Source organism: Pomacea canaliculata, linkage group LG12 (assembly GCF_003073045.1).
Source record: "Pomacea canaliculata isolate SZHN2017 linkage group LG12, ASM307304v1, whole genome shotgun sequence".
NCBI lineage: Eukaryota > Metazoa > Mollusca > Gastropoda > Architaenioglossa > Ampullariidae > Pomacea > Pomacea canaliculata.
The window spans coordinates 3,531,050-3,548,745 of record NC_037601.1 but is presented as its reverse complement, the minus strand read 5'-3'; the positions used below and the strand labels follow the sequence as shown (position 1 = coordinate 3,548,745).

Below are 17,696 nucleotides of genomic sequence, written 5' to 3'. Positions count from 1 at the left end.
TGCATAATTCTCCAAAATTTCTTCATATAAAGCCGGCAACTGACTAATACATGTCCCATAATGAATGTTCCTTATATGTCTCTTAAAATTTACATTATTATTATTAACTTATACATTTATGCTGTTATGAAGAAATCTATAGATTACTGAAATCTGTGGTTGCCTTGGTAGCCAGATCAAATGATTTTGCAGCCAGATGTTCCTCACCCGTGATATATACCAACACCGTATTCATACTTTTTAATAGTACACCAATAAATGATGAACTCATGGTATTCAGATGAGGTTTTATTTGCTGCTGATAATTGAATATAAAACCCTCGTAGATCCTCCCTATCCACTTACAAACTGAATCATAAAGAGTATTATTGTGAAACTGGCAGACACGCTTAACTTTCATCTATCCATTTCCCCATCATGTATACTTACACAATAATGATTTTAAAGAAAGCTGTGCATTCAGCATAAAATACATCTTGTGGTGGTTGATGCTGATAATATTACAAAATGACATGGGTAAAGCTACAGCATGTCCATATATTATGCGCCAAGGCAGTAATATGAACCAAAGATGTGCAAAAAAATAGATATAATAATTTCACAATTAATCTTGGGCCAGTCTGACTTACCAGTACAAACAAACATATTACACATCATATAAAATCACAGCAGTTTTTCTTGCGGAGCCAAGAAAACAACAGAAATTTACCACAAGCAGGAACACTTGAGAGCTAATAATAAAATGCAGAATCACAAAATTGATTTGCTGAATAAAGTTTCTTTTTTTAAAGGAACTACAGGAAGTTAAACAGCACAACCTGTTTATACCATCAGGACAGTTTAATAATGTTTGGCACACATTCACGATTGTACACATGCACACTTCACAAACAACACTTGTATATTTGTGCTGTTCTGCAGCAAAATTTGCAAAACAACCAATTAAGTCTTTATCATGATATAATACTTTTTATAATCTCGGCACACCTCCTCTCCACAGTTTATAAAATTTAACAGCCAGCAGCTGGTTGTTATGATAAAAAGTAATTTGCAGCTCTTGAAGTTGAAATTTATGTGCAAATGTAAAACACCTATTTTATATTACATATCTTGAATCACGTTTGGACGGATGCACTTAAAAAATTACAAAAATACTACACATTAGACATAAAAATAAGCATGCAAGTAAAAGCACAGTAAAAAAAAAAATACTATTTAAAATAAAACGCTGTACTTCCACATACTTCAAATTATGGCGGAAACTTGATTACAATGTAAAGATGGTTATTCAAAAAAAATAGTTCATTAAAGTGGTCTGTATACTAGAAATTTGTCGGCAGCATTTTCATCACCATGATTGCAACAGCTTGTCCAATATAACCTTTGTATTATTAACCCCCCGAAAAAATGTATTATATATATTATATAGCTCAGTGGATACTTTTTGAGCTCAATTTTCAAGCCATTGTAACAATACTATACTGCTTCAAATGCTCAGATTCTTGCTGCAGAGCATATTGCTTGAGACAATATGCTCAACTGTGCTGTCCAAAGAGCTGGGGCTTGTAATTGAAGACTGACATCTGATTACTTTGTTTTTGTTCAACTAGCCATAATCTAAGAATATCGTATGCAGCAAAAAACGGAAAAAATCTGAAGTACATAAAGTTGCTTTAAATGCATAAGACCAGGAATTCAATCCCTTGCTTTGTTTGGTCTGAAAATTCTACGATTTTCTGTGAATGCCTATCATAGATCAGTAAATAAATGAACTTTTAACACTTATCACATGAGTGGAAATATAATCAGCTGCTGCAGTGGTTTACGACTAGAAGACAACAATAAATACAATAAATGCAAGCAACTTCATGTAAATTATGTATATATGACAAACGGGATTAATTATTAGAAGATTCTTAAAATCAATAAGTGATCACAAAAATATTACTGTAAAGGACGGATGCGCATCATATCTAACAGTTTAGGGTAATGTAACATTCATGGTAAGTGTAACAGCAACCCACAAGGGGACAAATAAAAATGTATCAACAATTTCTTTTACCTCTACATCATTCAGTGCTTTGAGAGTCAAAAACATGGTTCCTCAGATTGAAACAGGAAAAGTAAGAAACTTTGCATTACTGGTTACACTGTGTTGAAAGATTCCAAATTAAAATCTATGTGCGTTTTAGTTTTATGCATGAATATCCAAAACTGATGTGGTTAAGCATTTTCTTGATGTTTAACCATAAAACTACTTCACATAGCTGGTGCTTGCAAGTGATGCTTTAAAAAAAAACCTAAATTGAAGATATTCACATTTATGAATTCATCATCTATGTTTACTTCAGTTTCAAAAAATCAAACAAATTAACCCTGTTATACCTACTTTATATTTGATTAAGTAAATTATAATGAAATCATCTTAACTAAATAAAGTATGCCACTTAGCCAAATCAAAGGGAGTAGCCACTTGCAGACTGCAAATAAAGAGCTGAACAAATATAAAATGGTCCTGTGTCGTCAACTCTGCTTTTTAGACATGTTCTATGCACAAGCTGTAGATGTGATTTTTTTTATCGCTACTCTGGTATGCCACCAGAACATTGATTCGTGCTGTCATTATCTCACGTGACAAACATATAGGTCAACTACATTCTGACCTATGGGATGCATGTCAAGGCACTTTACATTAGGCACCAATTTTCAAGGCCCCCAACAGGCTGAATTCAAATAGCTAGCAAGATGCATTTACAACACAACACTTTTATCGAGACAGAGTTTTAGACATGTTTGAACAGGTTTGTTCATAGCTCAGGTAAAGTGTAATGGTTTAGTAACCTTCATCAGATATTCACAACATAGATCTTAATCAATGTGTAAATAAGTGTCATGATTTTGATCAGAAAAAGTTATTAACAATAACACTGATCTTATCTCTGTACACTGGCATCATTACTGCAACCCACAGAAACTGTTCATGACATCTGCCTCATCACAGAGACTTCGACAACAAAATCATTAAAGTGACTTACACTTTCTATCTCTATTTGAAATTTGTTTACCAATGCAGCTGAAGCACCTCAGAACCCTGGTATTTTTTACAGTTCTTGTAAAGCACTGTGTGACGAAGCTTTACTTACTGATGAACATGTCCCGAGTTCATATATGAGTGAATTCCCACTACATTTTCTGAAAACACCATTAGCTCATTCTAAGAATGGCACCCTGAAAGAGGAAATAGGAATGAGTTACAGTTGGTAGAAATGTTGACTTATGGAACTGAGCACCAATGGTACAAGTGTTGTTTGATGTTCAGTGTCATGATGATCTTGATTTAGCACTGGGAACATGAGTTCATTCTCATCCTGTATGTTCCAGCTCATGAGATTCTCACTGTCAGTTCCTGCATGGCAAACACAACGAATTCATTACTAAATCCTAATTTAATTTCAGACCACTTCTGTCTAAAATTTTGTGCACTGATGTCTTTTTTAAACTTAAATTTCAAAGTAATTTCTTGCAACTAACCTTAAGAAAATGAAATTAATAACAATTAATAACAATTACTCCACATCATAAGAAAAATCCACGTAAGTGTGCTCACTCATGCGCATACAATTTTTCATTGTAAATTCTCTTTCATTGAAACTCACCGTATGACATGACCAAAGGAGATAATAGGCTACATTTGCTCTCTAATCATCGAAAGTTGAGTCCTAGACGGTTAGTTATATTGATTTCTTTAGAAAAGAGTGCTGTAAAAAGCACACAGACAAGTAAAAAGTCGTTGCTTGCTTCCTTTGAATGATACCTATTGAAAACGGGCTGTAGATGAAACAGATCAAAAACAACGCTGAAGACATGTAGAAGTCACAGCAGTGAGTACCCAGAGCTGGTACGATGAAAAGAAAAGTTGGCAATGGTCATACCACATCTGCTTTACCTCGAGATAAAATGGAAGCCCTCCCTATGTTCGAGAAGAAGAAATCCATCTTCACCCATCAGTCCACCAAATCACATCAAGGTGGGCGATACCAACATCACCTTTGTGTCCTCCATCAGGAATCTGCGATTCATTGTCACTTCAGAAATGACTCTTGCTAAACAAGACACAGCTGTCTGTCAGTATGCCTCTTACAAGCTATGCAAGATCAGCACCATCTGTCACATTCTGTCTACTCGCACTACCAACACTAGTCTGTGCATTTGTTCCATCCAGGCTTGATTACTGCAACTCCTTGCTTGCTGGCTGTCCTGCATACTTACTTCACAAAATCCAGAAAGTACAGAACTCTGCTGCATGTCTGGTGCTTAGAGCTAGGAAATGGGACCAAACCACCCCTCTCCTTCATTTTCTGGACTGGCTACCCATCCGTTCTGGCATCAGCTGATATTGAGGTAAGTAGGAGAGGGTGTTGGAAGAGCAAGGAATGTTGAACAATGGAAGCCAAATAAAAATAAAGAAGTTTACTTTTACACTCATCTGACCAGTGGCACGTCCTGCATGCCAGGAACATGCTAGCTCACTGTCTGGGAGTCAATGTTAGCTCGAGAGCAAATGTATCATGACATGTGGTAAGGTCAAAGAAGAAACATGTTTGCACGCAAATAACTTTCCCATATTTCCTCTCTCTATAAATAAAAAAATATATAAAATAGCCATAAAAATACTGAATAAAATAAAACAAACCCATATCAGTGGAAGCACGTGCTTTTAAGGTTGAATTGAATGATGTCATGGTATCAACAAATTGCTGCCTTTCTCGACCCTGTTTAAATATAGGTGGTGATGTTAATGTAAATACAGCCTATTAGCTTCAAGGTAAATCCAACAAGTGCTGTGTAAGAAAACTTAATCAGGACACCTTCAAATTAATTAACATTTCACAAGTAAAACATCTCTTTTCCATGTTTAATTTATGCACATATAAATAACACGCATTCTACTTTTAGGACTTTCCCAGAGGCCTTAAGTTTATTTTTCTTCAAATAAGCAGCTTTAGCTACCTAAAATGCATTGTAACTTACCTTTCCTGAGTTAAGTTCTCTAATGGCTTTGAGGATTTGTCTTCGAGAGTCAACATTTGCAATTCCTAATTCTTTCAGATCATCATCGGTGAGTGTGAGAAATGCTTCCATGTCTACCTGTAACAAGTTACCCAAATTGCTCTTGGATTTATTACATAGCTGCAAATTATTGAATTTATTGTACACATACATATTACAGATGGAAAGATAACTGAGTGTGGACATGGAGGGAAAAAAAAGCTAGAGAAGGCGTACACAAAAGGTGGTATACGTGGTAAGTAAGCAGCTGTAAAAGAAGACTTGAAAGTATGTTTTTTATTGTATTGTCTGCATGTTTAGTTTATTCCTCGTTACTCCTTTAGGAGCATAGGGCCGCAACAACACTTGCCAACGAACCCAATTTTATGCAGTCCCCTTTAGTTGGGCCCATGTAGTTCTTATGTTCTTAGCCTTACTCTCTACTGTTCTTTTCCAAGTTTTCTTTGGCCTCCCAACTTTCCTCTTTCCCTGTAGGTTCCAGTTGTGCCTGCTTGGCAATGGTGTTGGGTGGTTTGCACAGTTTGCGCTTTGTGATGTCTTGGCTAGTGGCATTCTAGTTGGTTCTTTTCCACAGACTGCTGATGGAGATTTTTTCAGGCCATCTTATTCTAGGATATGGCTTAGGCATTGGTTGGTAGAGGTCTCAAGCTTGTTGTGATGGTGTTTTGTCACTCTCCAGATTTCAGAACCATACAGTAGGACTGCCTTCACATTGATGCTGATGATGCAGATCTTACTGCAGAAGGATAATGCTCAGGAGTTCCAGATGGGCATATGCTGTTAAAAACATGCATGGCCTTGTTGATGCGGCTTTTGGTGTTATCTCCTCAGTCCTTGTTGACAATGCTCATGTCTGTATGTTTGTTTGGAATTAATGAACTGACTACATTTGAGAACACCACATTTTTACTCTCTAAATGTTTACATGCTGATTATTTAGAATGTGATGTGCCCCACTTTTTGCTTACCTCTTGTTCCTCAAAGATAGGACTATACTTCTCCAGAGAAAGTTTCTTCAGAATGTGTGAAAGTTCATCTGATAAAAAAGCATGATTCATTAGAACGAGCTCACTCTATCATTAAATGTTCTGTAGTAAATATCTAATAATTTGATTCTAACAATACTCCTTCAATCTCCCTATGTCAACTTTAAGCAAAGATGCTTCAAATTACACTTTCTGGTAAACAGCTCTCATATACACATCTATAAAATTAAATTCAATTGATAAGCAATGTACAAACATTCAGTCAAAATAAGTATTGTAATTCATACTCACCATCTCCTGAATCCTTCTCTCGCAAGCAGTCTAATGGCTGTACAATGTCCTCTCCACTCTGTCAACAAGAAAATGTCCCACTTACAAATTACATGCAATGAAGACAGGATGAAAAGAAATGTTGCTCAACACTTTTATTACATCTATATTGCTACTACACATAAAGAGACAATTTAGGACATTTTTGTTAATTACAAAAAGGGTTAAAAGAAAGCTGAAATCAAAGTCAAAAGGCAGTAGAAGGAAATGGTCAGGTTCTGCTTTCCAGAACCTAGATACAATGAACTACTAACAATGCACTGTGTCTTACAGCTGAGACTCTTTGCTATAAAGCTTGCCTGTTTCTCATCCTTCTAAGATGACTTTAATCGCTCTGAAACCTTGTCTAACATATCCTGCTGTGATGGTCACAGAACGTGAGCAGCAAGAAAGTCAAACAAGAGGCTATGACCATGGGGTCATAAATATCCCTATTAAAGGAAGCATAAGCATTTAATCTCTATTATCACTTTTTTCTCAGACTGGCCAATAGAAATAAATTTGTCTATCAGCATTTAAAATGTAAAGAAGAGTAATGTAAATGATAACATGTATAAAGTAAGGAGACATTCAAGAATGAACTGTGCTATTTGGCAGATACAAACAAATAGTGTATGATGACACGATAAAACAATGACCTGCAGAAAATATGAGATCAGCACTGACCTTGCTGGAGTGGGTGATGGAGATGGTGTGAGGTTGAAGTTGTGCTACCTTTTGAGGAGGAACTCATGCCACGTGATGATCGCTGAGGAGTAATAGATGAGCTTCCACTGGTGGAACTGTTTGGAGATGTAGTGTTGGACATGGTGCGAAACACTGAGGAAGCTGTTGCTGACTTTCTAGAAATAAATATTTTTATTTATAACTATTATTTTGTTGTTATTATCACATTTTTACTATCTTTGAACAAGGCTAAACAACACTGTGGTCTTTCCAGCATTAATCCTCGTCATCATCTCATCATCTTAAGCAGAAGAAATAATACATTGGTAATAACTGTGAATGGCCTCAGAAAATTCCTTTTTTTTTATTTCACTGGACACTTCGAACTTGTGCCAATTGGTTTTCCTAACATTCATACACAAATTGCAAACACAAATTGACATCTCTTTATTATCTTTGTTTCCAACTGCTCTATATGATCGATGAAATTTGCGAATTTACTTTCAAAGTCTATATGCATTATACCTGCATAACAAACGCTCAAACCACTTTAATATTTGTACTTTCAGCTATCTGCTGTGTTTCTCAGATAAAATAAAATAACAAAAAAGTAATAATAATAATAATAATAAAATTAATTTGATATTATTCACAAAATGACTTGACACACTCTTTAGGCAGAGATTGAATGACACAATGTTCCCTTCTGTCTTTGAAATTATCAATGTTTCACAGTTACAAGAACAGTAATCAACAACCAAAAACACAACCTTCAAACATCAGTAGCTGTTATGTATGCAAATCATATTAAAAAGACTCTCTTCTGAATTCTTTGCAAACTTTCACCTTGGCATGAAAAGTAATGATGGAGTTTGTTGGGATCCTAGAGTTGCACCTGGTCGAGCACTTGGAATGTGACGGCTGGTATAAATATTGAACCATGACCAAAATCACGCTGCATGTATTTAATCAAAGTCACGTGAAACAGTGATCAACTAATATGCAACATACAAAAAATTATGTTAATTACATTAATGTATGATTATAACTTGCATGTGTGGGTGTGGACTTGCAAAGACATCTGCAGGAGTCCCTGTTTGCCTTAGTGATTCTAAAGCTGTTAAATATGTTTTGCAGGTATTTGTGCCAGTTAAGATTTGAAACAAGTGTAATAATGAAACTAAAACATAAATATACTTGCACAAAAAGGAGAAATTTTATTAGACTGTAAAATAATTCCTACAAGCACTATATTTTATAAAAGCTCCTAGTTAAACAAAGATATAACAATTGTTTTAATGAAGTGCATTTATGTCTTGTCATTTATAGCCATAAGAGCACACCTAAACTTGCGACAGGTTAGAAGCAACCAGTAGGATGTGTGTGTTTTCATTGAGTTGGGGAAAGTGGGATAAGAATGTTAAATGAGCAGAGAGTAAAGGTCATGCTTCAGACAGACATCTCACACCAATGCACTGTTAATGATTAGTGATTGATGTATTAGTTGCACACATGAGCATGCACACACACACACAATGTGCATGCATGTTCACGCACATCCAACTACCCACACACACACACACAAACAAAATAAAAAAAAATTATAAAAAAGAACTCGAGGCAGAGATTTTATAAAACTCTACAGCAATAAACTAAAACAAAACCCCACAAGACAATTAATAGTCAAAACCTTTCTTTCTTGTGGCTCATGCACAGCTAGTATAGATGTAGAAGCAGTGAATGTTCTTGGCTGACAATGCTGTGTGTATGGAACTGGTATGTTGTTGTTGTCACTGGATGACGAAGAGTTTATTGCACCATCACTGTGGCTGGTATTTTCTGGTGGCAGTGATACATTATCTGATGACTGTTTATAAGCCAAAGCTTCTGTGGGCTGCTTTTCTCCACATGACTGAGTGAAGGATTAACCAGAGGAGTGACAGAAGGGTTAGTCCAAGCAGCAGAGATAAGGAGTTAATATCAGAAGGGGTCAGCAGGTGCAGGGTTATTCCAGGTGGAAATGCAGACTTGTCACTTTTTGGATCTGGTTTACTTAGGGTACCTGAGTTGGCTCGAGATGAGAACTTCATTGGGTGTACCAGGTGATGGTCTGACTGTGAGAAAGATCAAGTAGTAAATATTAATTAAAAGTGGGAGAATTCTTTTACACCTTATGTGGTGGGACTAACTTTAACTTTAAAATAGATCATCTAAAGATCATTTTAATATTTTGTTTATCTGCTGAAACTGCTTAAACTTGGAATGAACAAGCAGATAACAAAAGATAAACAGTTAAAAATTTCAAGGTCATGCTCTCAAAAAGAAGCAAAATGAAAAACAAGCAATGTCAGTCTTTCTGATAAAAAAACCCCAAAAAAACCCACAACTGTATAGAGTATTTATTTCACTTACCTACTGCACACAACTGCTGTCTTCAAAAATACTATACAAAAAAATTATTTATGTGCTTGTAAATAAATGGTTGCAAAGAATTTCAAAACCAGAAGCCAACAAAAGAAAGATTCATTTTCAGAATGCTTTGCTTTTTATTAGAGACAATCTATACTGTATTATACTTTAGGCTGACAATTTTACTGCCAGATCTGTGGAGATCTGACTTACAACTGCATGGGAATCCCATCAACTATATGGGAGTTATGCCTGTCTCTGTTAGAAACTATCTTGTATCATAAAGTTTTAAAAAATTTCATATTCTCACAATCAATTCAAAATTGATCATTGACTGGAAGAGATCAATCTGTTTCTCTATCATCTGTTTCTGGCTCGTCATTTTAAAGAAAGTATCAAAAGTAATATTTTCAAAGGAGTTAGCAAAGTGTTGGTGTAATACATTACAAGCAGGGATGGCTTCAACTTACAACTGTCCTATCATCAACCAATGACTTGTGAGTTCGCCAGTTGCTGCCATATCGCCTTGCATGTACTGGGCATTCCAGGGCAAAAAGATGGAGGAGGTAGGAATGGAGGCTTCACTGGCTTTACATATCACTAATTCGTGCTGAACTTGGAGATTTATATCTAGAAATTAATAAGACACACATTCAAACACATCCACACATGCAAGCACACACACAAGAATGCAAGTGCAATGTGCAAATCAAATTCCTATGGGAAAGAACTGGACATCAAATATAATCTCAATTCAAGCACACATGGACAGCAGTTTTTGAATATAGAAGAGCTCTGAAAAGGGCAAAGTCTAGAGCTTCTAGGTTGGTTCCCACACATTTATGAGGCACAGTCTATGTGCAGCAGCACTGAGTTCAGAAGAAAGGTGTCTTTACACATCTAAAATAATTGTTTCATAAAGTTTTAGGTCTGTTACTATACAGACTACAAGAATGTTTATGTAAAGCTTAGAAAACAGTCTACAGATGTAGAACAAAAAATCTCTTGTACTTTACATCTCAGCATTGTTGTTTCAAATATAATTAAAAGTAGATTATCTCAGAATTTTCCTTGTCTTAATAAGTAATCATCAGCAGTCCATGACATGCATTGGCTGGTCAGCTTGTTTCAAAATAGGTTACAGGTACTAACCAGAGTAAAATAATGAGGCACTTTTTTTGGTCTCCATAAGCATGGTCTCATACTGTCATTGATATTGTGGTCTGCTCTGCTCCCACCAAAGCCTTGTGCTTCATAGGTGGAGACTGCAAGTACAATGACCTTTAGATCACAGCTTTCCTGACTAACCACAAAAAATGCTGAGACTACAACGATTTTATACAGAAATATTTCTATAACAAAAAAATATGAGCTGCAATTGTTGTTGCAGTAGTCTTTCTTCATTTTCTTCCTTACTATAGCAACGTCCATCCATATACCTGGGATGTTCCTGGTCTTTTAATGTTAGTCTTGTACTGATGTTGCTGAGGAAAGGGGCATGGGTCAAACGGTTGCTGTTTGTAAACGTTCGGCCTAGCTTTAGATTCCTAAATCTATTAGACATCCGATTCCACCATGCCTGCACACATTCAAATAAATGGAAAAAAAGAAAACTGCTTAAAATACAACAATAAATAAGATGAATTAAAATGCCCAAAAGGCGTCTTTCAAATATTATTCCTTATGGTCTGATCCAACTGCATGTGCTCTTTATGGCATAATCCTGTGCTATGGATGTCTTCACATTATTATTGTAAAAATTAAAATACACATTAACGATGAAAGTATTATGAAACTAAGCAAGTTTTGTTGATGGATAGATGAGATATACAAGTTTTATATGCTCGAACAAGGTTTTTAACAAAATGAAGGCATAAAAGATAATGTACATACCTTAAGTCCACTTTTAGGATGCTCCTCATTACTGAAACAACATGCAAAACTTAAATGACATAAATACAGAAAACAGAACACACTTTATCGGAATAATTTCTGTCAAATATTACAACCTTCTTGTTTAATTATGGTGATATTTATTCTGTGATAAGAGATACAAGAACAGAGTAATTTTCAGAAAAATACTTTATTCTAGATATTAAAACTGAAAGTTCTCCACACTGCTAATAATACTAATAATAAACATTTGATTTATATCATGCATGATCACATTCACAAAAGAGCATGCTATCTGCACTCAAGACAAGAATGAGACTTGGACAGCATACAAAAGATGGAAGGATAAGTAATTGTACAGATAAATGATAAAAGTACAGATACATAATAAAGATAAGGACAGAAAACGCAAAGAGGAATCTGGTAACAACAGTAAAAAAGGATAGTTTCCAAATAAGATGAGAAGGTGGACTATATCAAATACATGAAAAATAGATGAAAAAAATTAAGAAATGGGAAGAAGATGGGCTAATATTATATGGAGTGTTGTTAGGAGTAATGCTCATGGAATAGATGTGTTTTTAGTGCATGTTTTACAGGATTCAATGGTGAGTACTTGGCGGATATGCAAGGAGAGAGAGAGTTCGACTGTTTAGCAACACAGCGAAAATCCTACAATTTCTAAAGTACTGAAATCACATGTAAGCCAAGAAACCTGTAATCTGTGTGCAAAGAAAGAGAGGAGACAGATCCATTGCTGTGTTTATTCCAACCCTTCTTGGTTTTGTCTACTTTGTTGACATGCAGGGCCTTGGAAGCCAGCATGCGAAGAAGTTCTGTGTCAACATCATCTGCACATTTACATATTTGTGTTTAATTAAATTCACTTTTAAATAAGTGTCTAACTGTGGGAATTGTAACTATTTAATAAAAGACATATCATCACCTTCAGCAAAAAACTGACTCAGGATCTGCTAACAGGAAAATGGTATTTACTATATACTATATTATATACTACAATAGTAAATATGCTGATGTGGAAGCAAAAGAATCTTTTTTAGTTACAATATTTAACAATACAATAGAATGCAAATTCTTTTTGAAAGAGATTAAAATGACATGTTTACCAATTAGAGATGCCATGTCAAAGGCAGTACATCCATTTTTTGCTTGAATGGACACATCAGCACCAGCATTAAGCAAAAACATGGCAACCTGCTTTTTACTGAAAGAAAAGGACATGTTTATGTAACTCCAACATTAATGATCAAATAATAGTTTAAATTCAGTCTTTGATATGTTATAACACCAATCAACAATGATGTGTTCATCACTAATCTTTTTAAAATGTATAGCAACCCCCTTTACAAAACAATGATAAAGAGGGAAGGAGGAATAATCTTAAAAATGCATTAAAGTTTATTGTTAAGGTATTGAAAGAATCTATGGAAATGTATTTCAAGGTACTGAAGCTCATTTACAAATGGTTATTAGGGTTTTGAATTAAAATATATACTACATTTCTGGCTGTTTATGCCTGACAGAAAACATTTTTTTTTTTTCAATTTATACAGATATCACACAAACACATTATCAGGTACAACACAAAGCTGACAATAATGTGACATCATTTCAGTGAACTAAAGAACACACAGCTATGTATACCTATCAAACTAATAAAGTACAGAAGAAAAAAACATTAATTTAATACCCATGATATGTGGCCTGCATCAAAGCTGTCCAGCCACTGATTATGTCTTGCTTGTTGATGTCACAGCCATACTGCACCAAAAGCTCTGCCATATCAAGTCGCCCAGTCATTGCTGCAAACATCAGTGGTGTGGCACCATCCTGAGGTGAGCTTGCATCTTTTTGGCTGGGATCTTGTCTAGGATTTCATGAATTCTTGCAATATCCCTGAAATTCCAAGACACTGTTTCTAATCACCAGAACTCTATATTATCAATTCATTTTTTAAGACACAGAATATTTCCCCCTCTCTATCCTCCAGATTTATTAGTATTAATTATTATGTCCTATATAAAGAGAGATGATCAAAAGAGATAGAGAAAGATTTTAAAATAACTCTTATTTTACACAATGACAATCCTGTCTGACATGACATAACAGAACAGTTTTTGAAGTTTTCTCTTTCACTGCCAAATCACATATCTGTCTCAAATTTTCCAAAATTCTACTGTCACCTACCATGTTTAGCAGCTTCAATGATGTCTGGTTTAGTTTCATCAGGTGCTTAAAAAAAAAAATTGAAGCACAGATCAGTGACCAGAATAAAAAAGAAATACATCAATGAACATAGTTTGTACCCATGAGGAAAACTTAAACGATCTACTGACTAGAAAATATTGATAAAGTAATTCTTAATTTATGGGTCAGTATAACATAGAATGGTAAGGCAATTTTAAAAGCATGATTATTTACAATCTTCTTCTGTTAGGGCAGAAGACAGGTCCCTGCCATAAAGATGACAATGGTTGTTCATAAGTACTTTACTTGTACAGGTAGTTTAACAGCATTTGATATTAAACTTCATTTCTTAAGCTAGATAAAGTTAATAACATTAGTTTTTCTTTATGCAAAAATGATCTAAATAAATTTGAAAGAAAAATATAGAGCCTCTAGCTAGACTTGGGTTTGAAAAAAAAATTGAGGTAGGGGAACCACACGAGTTGGACCTCACTGACTTAAAACACAAAGAGCCCACAATTTATGTTCTGCTAAATAGTGAAAAACATTTGGAGATACTATCGATCATGTGATTCTAATAGCATTTATATAACTCTTTTTTTTCCCTTCCTTTTCAATGATTGTTTTTATTTTATATCTAACCTAAAAAGACTAGGTCTCTTATGACAGCGTTCTGTTAGTCACCATCATTATATTTGGTGAGAGCAATCATAGTGAAGGGGGGAAGCTGTGCACTCTAAGATACTTAACAGTGATTTTTCATATGAAAGGAATGACAAACATATATATATATACACATAAAAACCACTGACATTCAATTTTATCGGTAATGCAAGTGTATTTCCAGTAAGTTTTGACTTCTTCTCATTGTTTCCACCAATTTCAACAAAGGAGCAGGCTGCACTTGTGTTCTCTTTCTACTCAGTACAAGTAAAACAACACTCCTTTTTCAAAACTAATATTCTCTCTCTCAAACACACACACACACATACATACCACAATGAAATAACTGCCCTAAATATAGCATTTTAAACATTTAAGTATGAATAATTTATCCCACTACTTTATTGATATTTGAAGATAACTGATCATAAATTAATCAGAACCCAGTATATCTGTTCGTGACATTACAAAGGCAGCTAAGACTGAGGAGATTTCTTGCTGCCAACTTTTTCTTTTGCAGAAATCAGCATTTGTTGGTAAATTTGCTGAACTCACAATTATACTAGTCTCAAAATACGCTTGAATAATACTTGCATGCACACCTGTAGATGAGAGTACAGGAGCAATTAATCCATGTACTCTTTAAGTTTGCACTCTTTGTACATCCAACCAAACTCTTGTTAAAAATACTTTTAAAAATAAATGAAGCTGACTTATTCATTGGAAAGGCTTCATATTATATTGGTGGTGAATCCAGAGCTTAAGGTTTTATTGATTCAAACAGCCCTCCCACCAGAAAGCCCCCTTTTCACCCAGCTACAATTAACTGCTGGTAACCCCATCTCTCACTCTGCCTAACCCAGTCACATGGTACCACTAAGGTTGACCTTGGACAAGCAAGCCTCTTTTCTCTGCCATGTAATTTTGACAATAATTTGTTCATATAAGAACATATTGATTTCAATGGTGGCTAAGTGGGGTATTTTAACTAATAAATTAAAGATATTAAACAATCTATTATTAATAATGCTTCTATAGCTCAGAATCTCAGTGTGCTGCTCATTATGCTGTGTACATTTAGAATTCACCTCATCTAGCAGTTAATAAGCACCCAATCTATCAGTTGAAATATAAAGTTTCAAAAAGCATCTGGTGTGTAGGATTTGGAACCATTTTCAGCTCACTGCCCCTGTGGCCACTAGGCTATGGTATCACTATGGTATATCCTAGAAAACAAGTTTTACAAGCTTCATTTCTATTTTGAAGAGTAATGTTCAAATTTGTTTTATTTTAATAGACAATAAATAAAAACATTCTCTTTTTTTGGCAACATGAACCAGTTTCATAAACAAAAGAATATCTGAATCTGGGTAACGTGATGTCAATGACCTCCTAACACTTGAGTAAACTGTTGATCAGGGAAATTTAACTTTATTTCCTGGAAGCAAATTTAAAAATAAAAAAAAAAACTTGGAAAAATTACTAGTCAAGCTTTCTGTTCTGTAAGAACAGAAATCATGTATGCACTGCATATGCATCTGTGTGTGCGCACACGCGCGTGCATATTTCCTCTACTATACTTACAAACTTTGGGCTTGTTAGTGGTCTTGCGCTCCAAGTATCCTCTTACTTCCCGTTTGCCACGAACTGTTGCTATTCCCAAAGCAGTCTTCTCTCCAGCATTAACCAAATTTGGATCACCACCTTTTTCAATGAGAATCTGTGCAGTTGTCATATGGCCATTAAGAGCTGCTAACATCAAGGGGGTTAACCCACTGGATGGTGTCTGAAAGTTCACATCACATCCCTATCAAAAGAAATCGCAGCACAGCATCATGTCATGGAGGCAGCAGCTAACAGAGGAGTAAATTCACATCCCTCGCTAGCGCCATTTAAATCAATCCCTGAGTCAACAAGAAGCTTCACAGTCTGAATATGGCCACCTCGAGCTGCCAGAGTGAGAGCAGAAGCTCCATATCGGTTCTTGGCACGCACATCAGCTTGATGCTGAATCAGTAATGCCACAACGCCTGTATGACCATACCGTGATGCCTATGACAAAGCAAAATTAAAAACATAATAACTTTAATAAAAGTACAGGCCAGAAACACTATCTTTTCCAATTTTACAACAAAATATCTTATCTACATTTAAATCATATGGGCACATTCCAATTTATCTGAAATTCAGCAAAATATGTGTGCACCAATCAAGCTATAAAAGTTTCTTCAAAAACTTCAAATATAATGAGAATAGGTACATATTATTCCCCTCTTTTGTCACAAGATAAAAATAGTATACTTATAAATGTACTGAAAGGAGGATCTGTACATAATTACAAATTCTCTTGGTATCAGAGTTCATAGTAGCTTTAGCATGTGATTAACTGTCTTACTCATTTCAATTGAAACTTTGGTACAGTACTCCACTTGACAGTGTATATACTCAGTGAATCTTACAGTACTGATATAAACATGAGATTCGAATAAACAAACATATCTGATCTACCTTCTGACACTCACCTGCAAAAGAGGCGTCCAACCAAATACATTGCGTTTATCAAGACCAGCACCACGCATGATCAGAAGCCTAACAACATTTTCGTGGCCGTTGGCAGAACCAATCTGCAATGGGGTATTTTCGACATCATCGACAGTGTCAACGTCGCAGCCTCCTTGGTCCAGCAGAGCTTGAACTGAATCCACATCTCCTTGCTCACATGCACAGAAAAGCTGTCTGGCTCTCTCCATTGAATCGAAAGACGTCTTCTTTCGCAGTTTATTCAATATTTCGGAATACCATTTAAAATACTTATATGAAACTAGATTACTCCAATGCTTTTCAAGTATGACTCTTTTACAGATCAAAAGCTGCGTAGCACATGCTGAAATGGAAGTTAGATGACAAGAGAAGCGTGAAGCAGACGACCAAGTTAAAATCTACATCTACCTTAAACACTGCATCCTCAGCAGTAAAATCATTAAAACGGCGAACTAACGCGATATGTCTTTATCAAATGTCATGCTCTTTTATCTTAACTCATTAACAGGAGACTTAAGCAATCATTTAATGAAGTCCTGGGATTTGTTTCAGCATTTTCACCGCCATATTGCAAAGTCCCCGTGACGTCATACAATTCACATCGTCTGCTATTTCCCTGCATTATCTTTGTGTGTCTCGTATTTTCAGAAAAAATGTATTGACTGACACGAATTTAATGTCATTCTCATTATTCGTGAATATACAATCATACTATGTATTCTTCAAACGTTTTAAAAAAGTGAGGAAAACCCAGCAATGCAACATCCACCTGTTAATGTTACCATGAATCTCACCGTCCGTGATGTTTCTGTTATTGGGCTGCAGTACTTCTACATGTACGATTACTAAGCAAGAAAGAGGAAAATATTGCCTTATTGTCTTTGAACAATCAATTAAAATCAAGATAACCTAGGTAATAAAATTGTGTGT

General features: G+C 35.3%; 1 protein-coding gene across 1 annotated transcript; it reads right to left on the bottom strand.

Annotated features, from left to right (window-relative positions):
• Positions 1–275: 275 nt before the first annotated feature.
• On the bottom strand, positions 276–17,551 carry LOC112577313 (ankyrin repeat and SAM domain-containing protein 6-like). Its single transcript, XM_025260369.1, is given in 18 exon segments — positions 276–3,406; positions 4,694–4,772; positions 5,032–5,148; positions 6,039–6,106; positions 6,348–6,405; positions 7,053–7,100; positions 10,614–10,764; positions 10,901–11,040; positions 11,355–11,385; positions 12,070–12,205; positions 12,482–12,579; positions 13,066–13,240; positions 13,243–13,271; positions 13,559–13,607; positions 15,810–16,033; positions 16,035–16,064; positions 16,066–16,277; positions 16,748–17,551. Coding segments are annotated over 18 exon segments (2,028 nt in total). The 5' UTR covers positions 16,976–17,551; the 3' UTR covers positions 276–3,251.
• Positions 17,552–17,696: the final 145 nt, after the last annotated feature.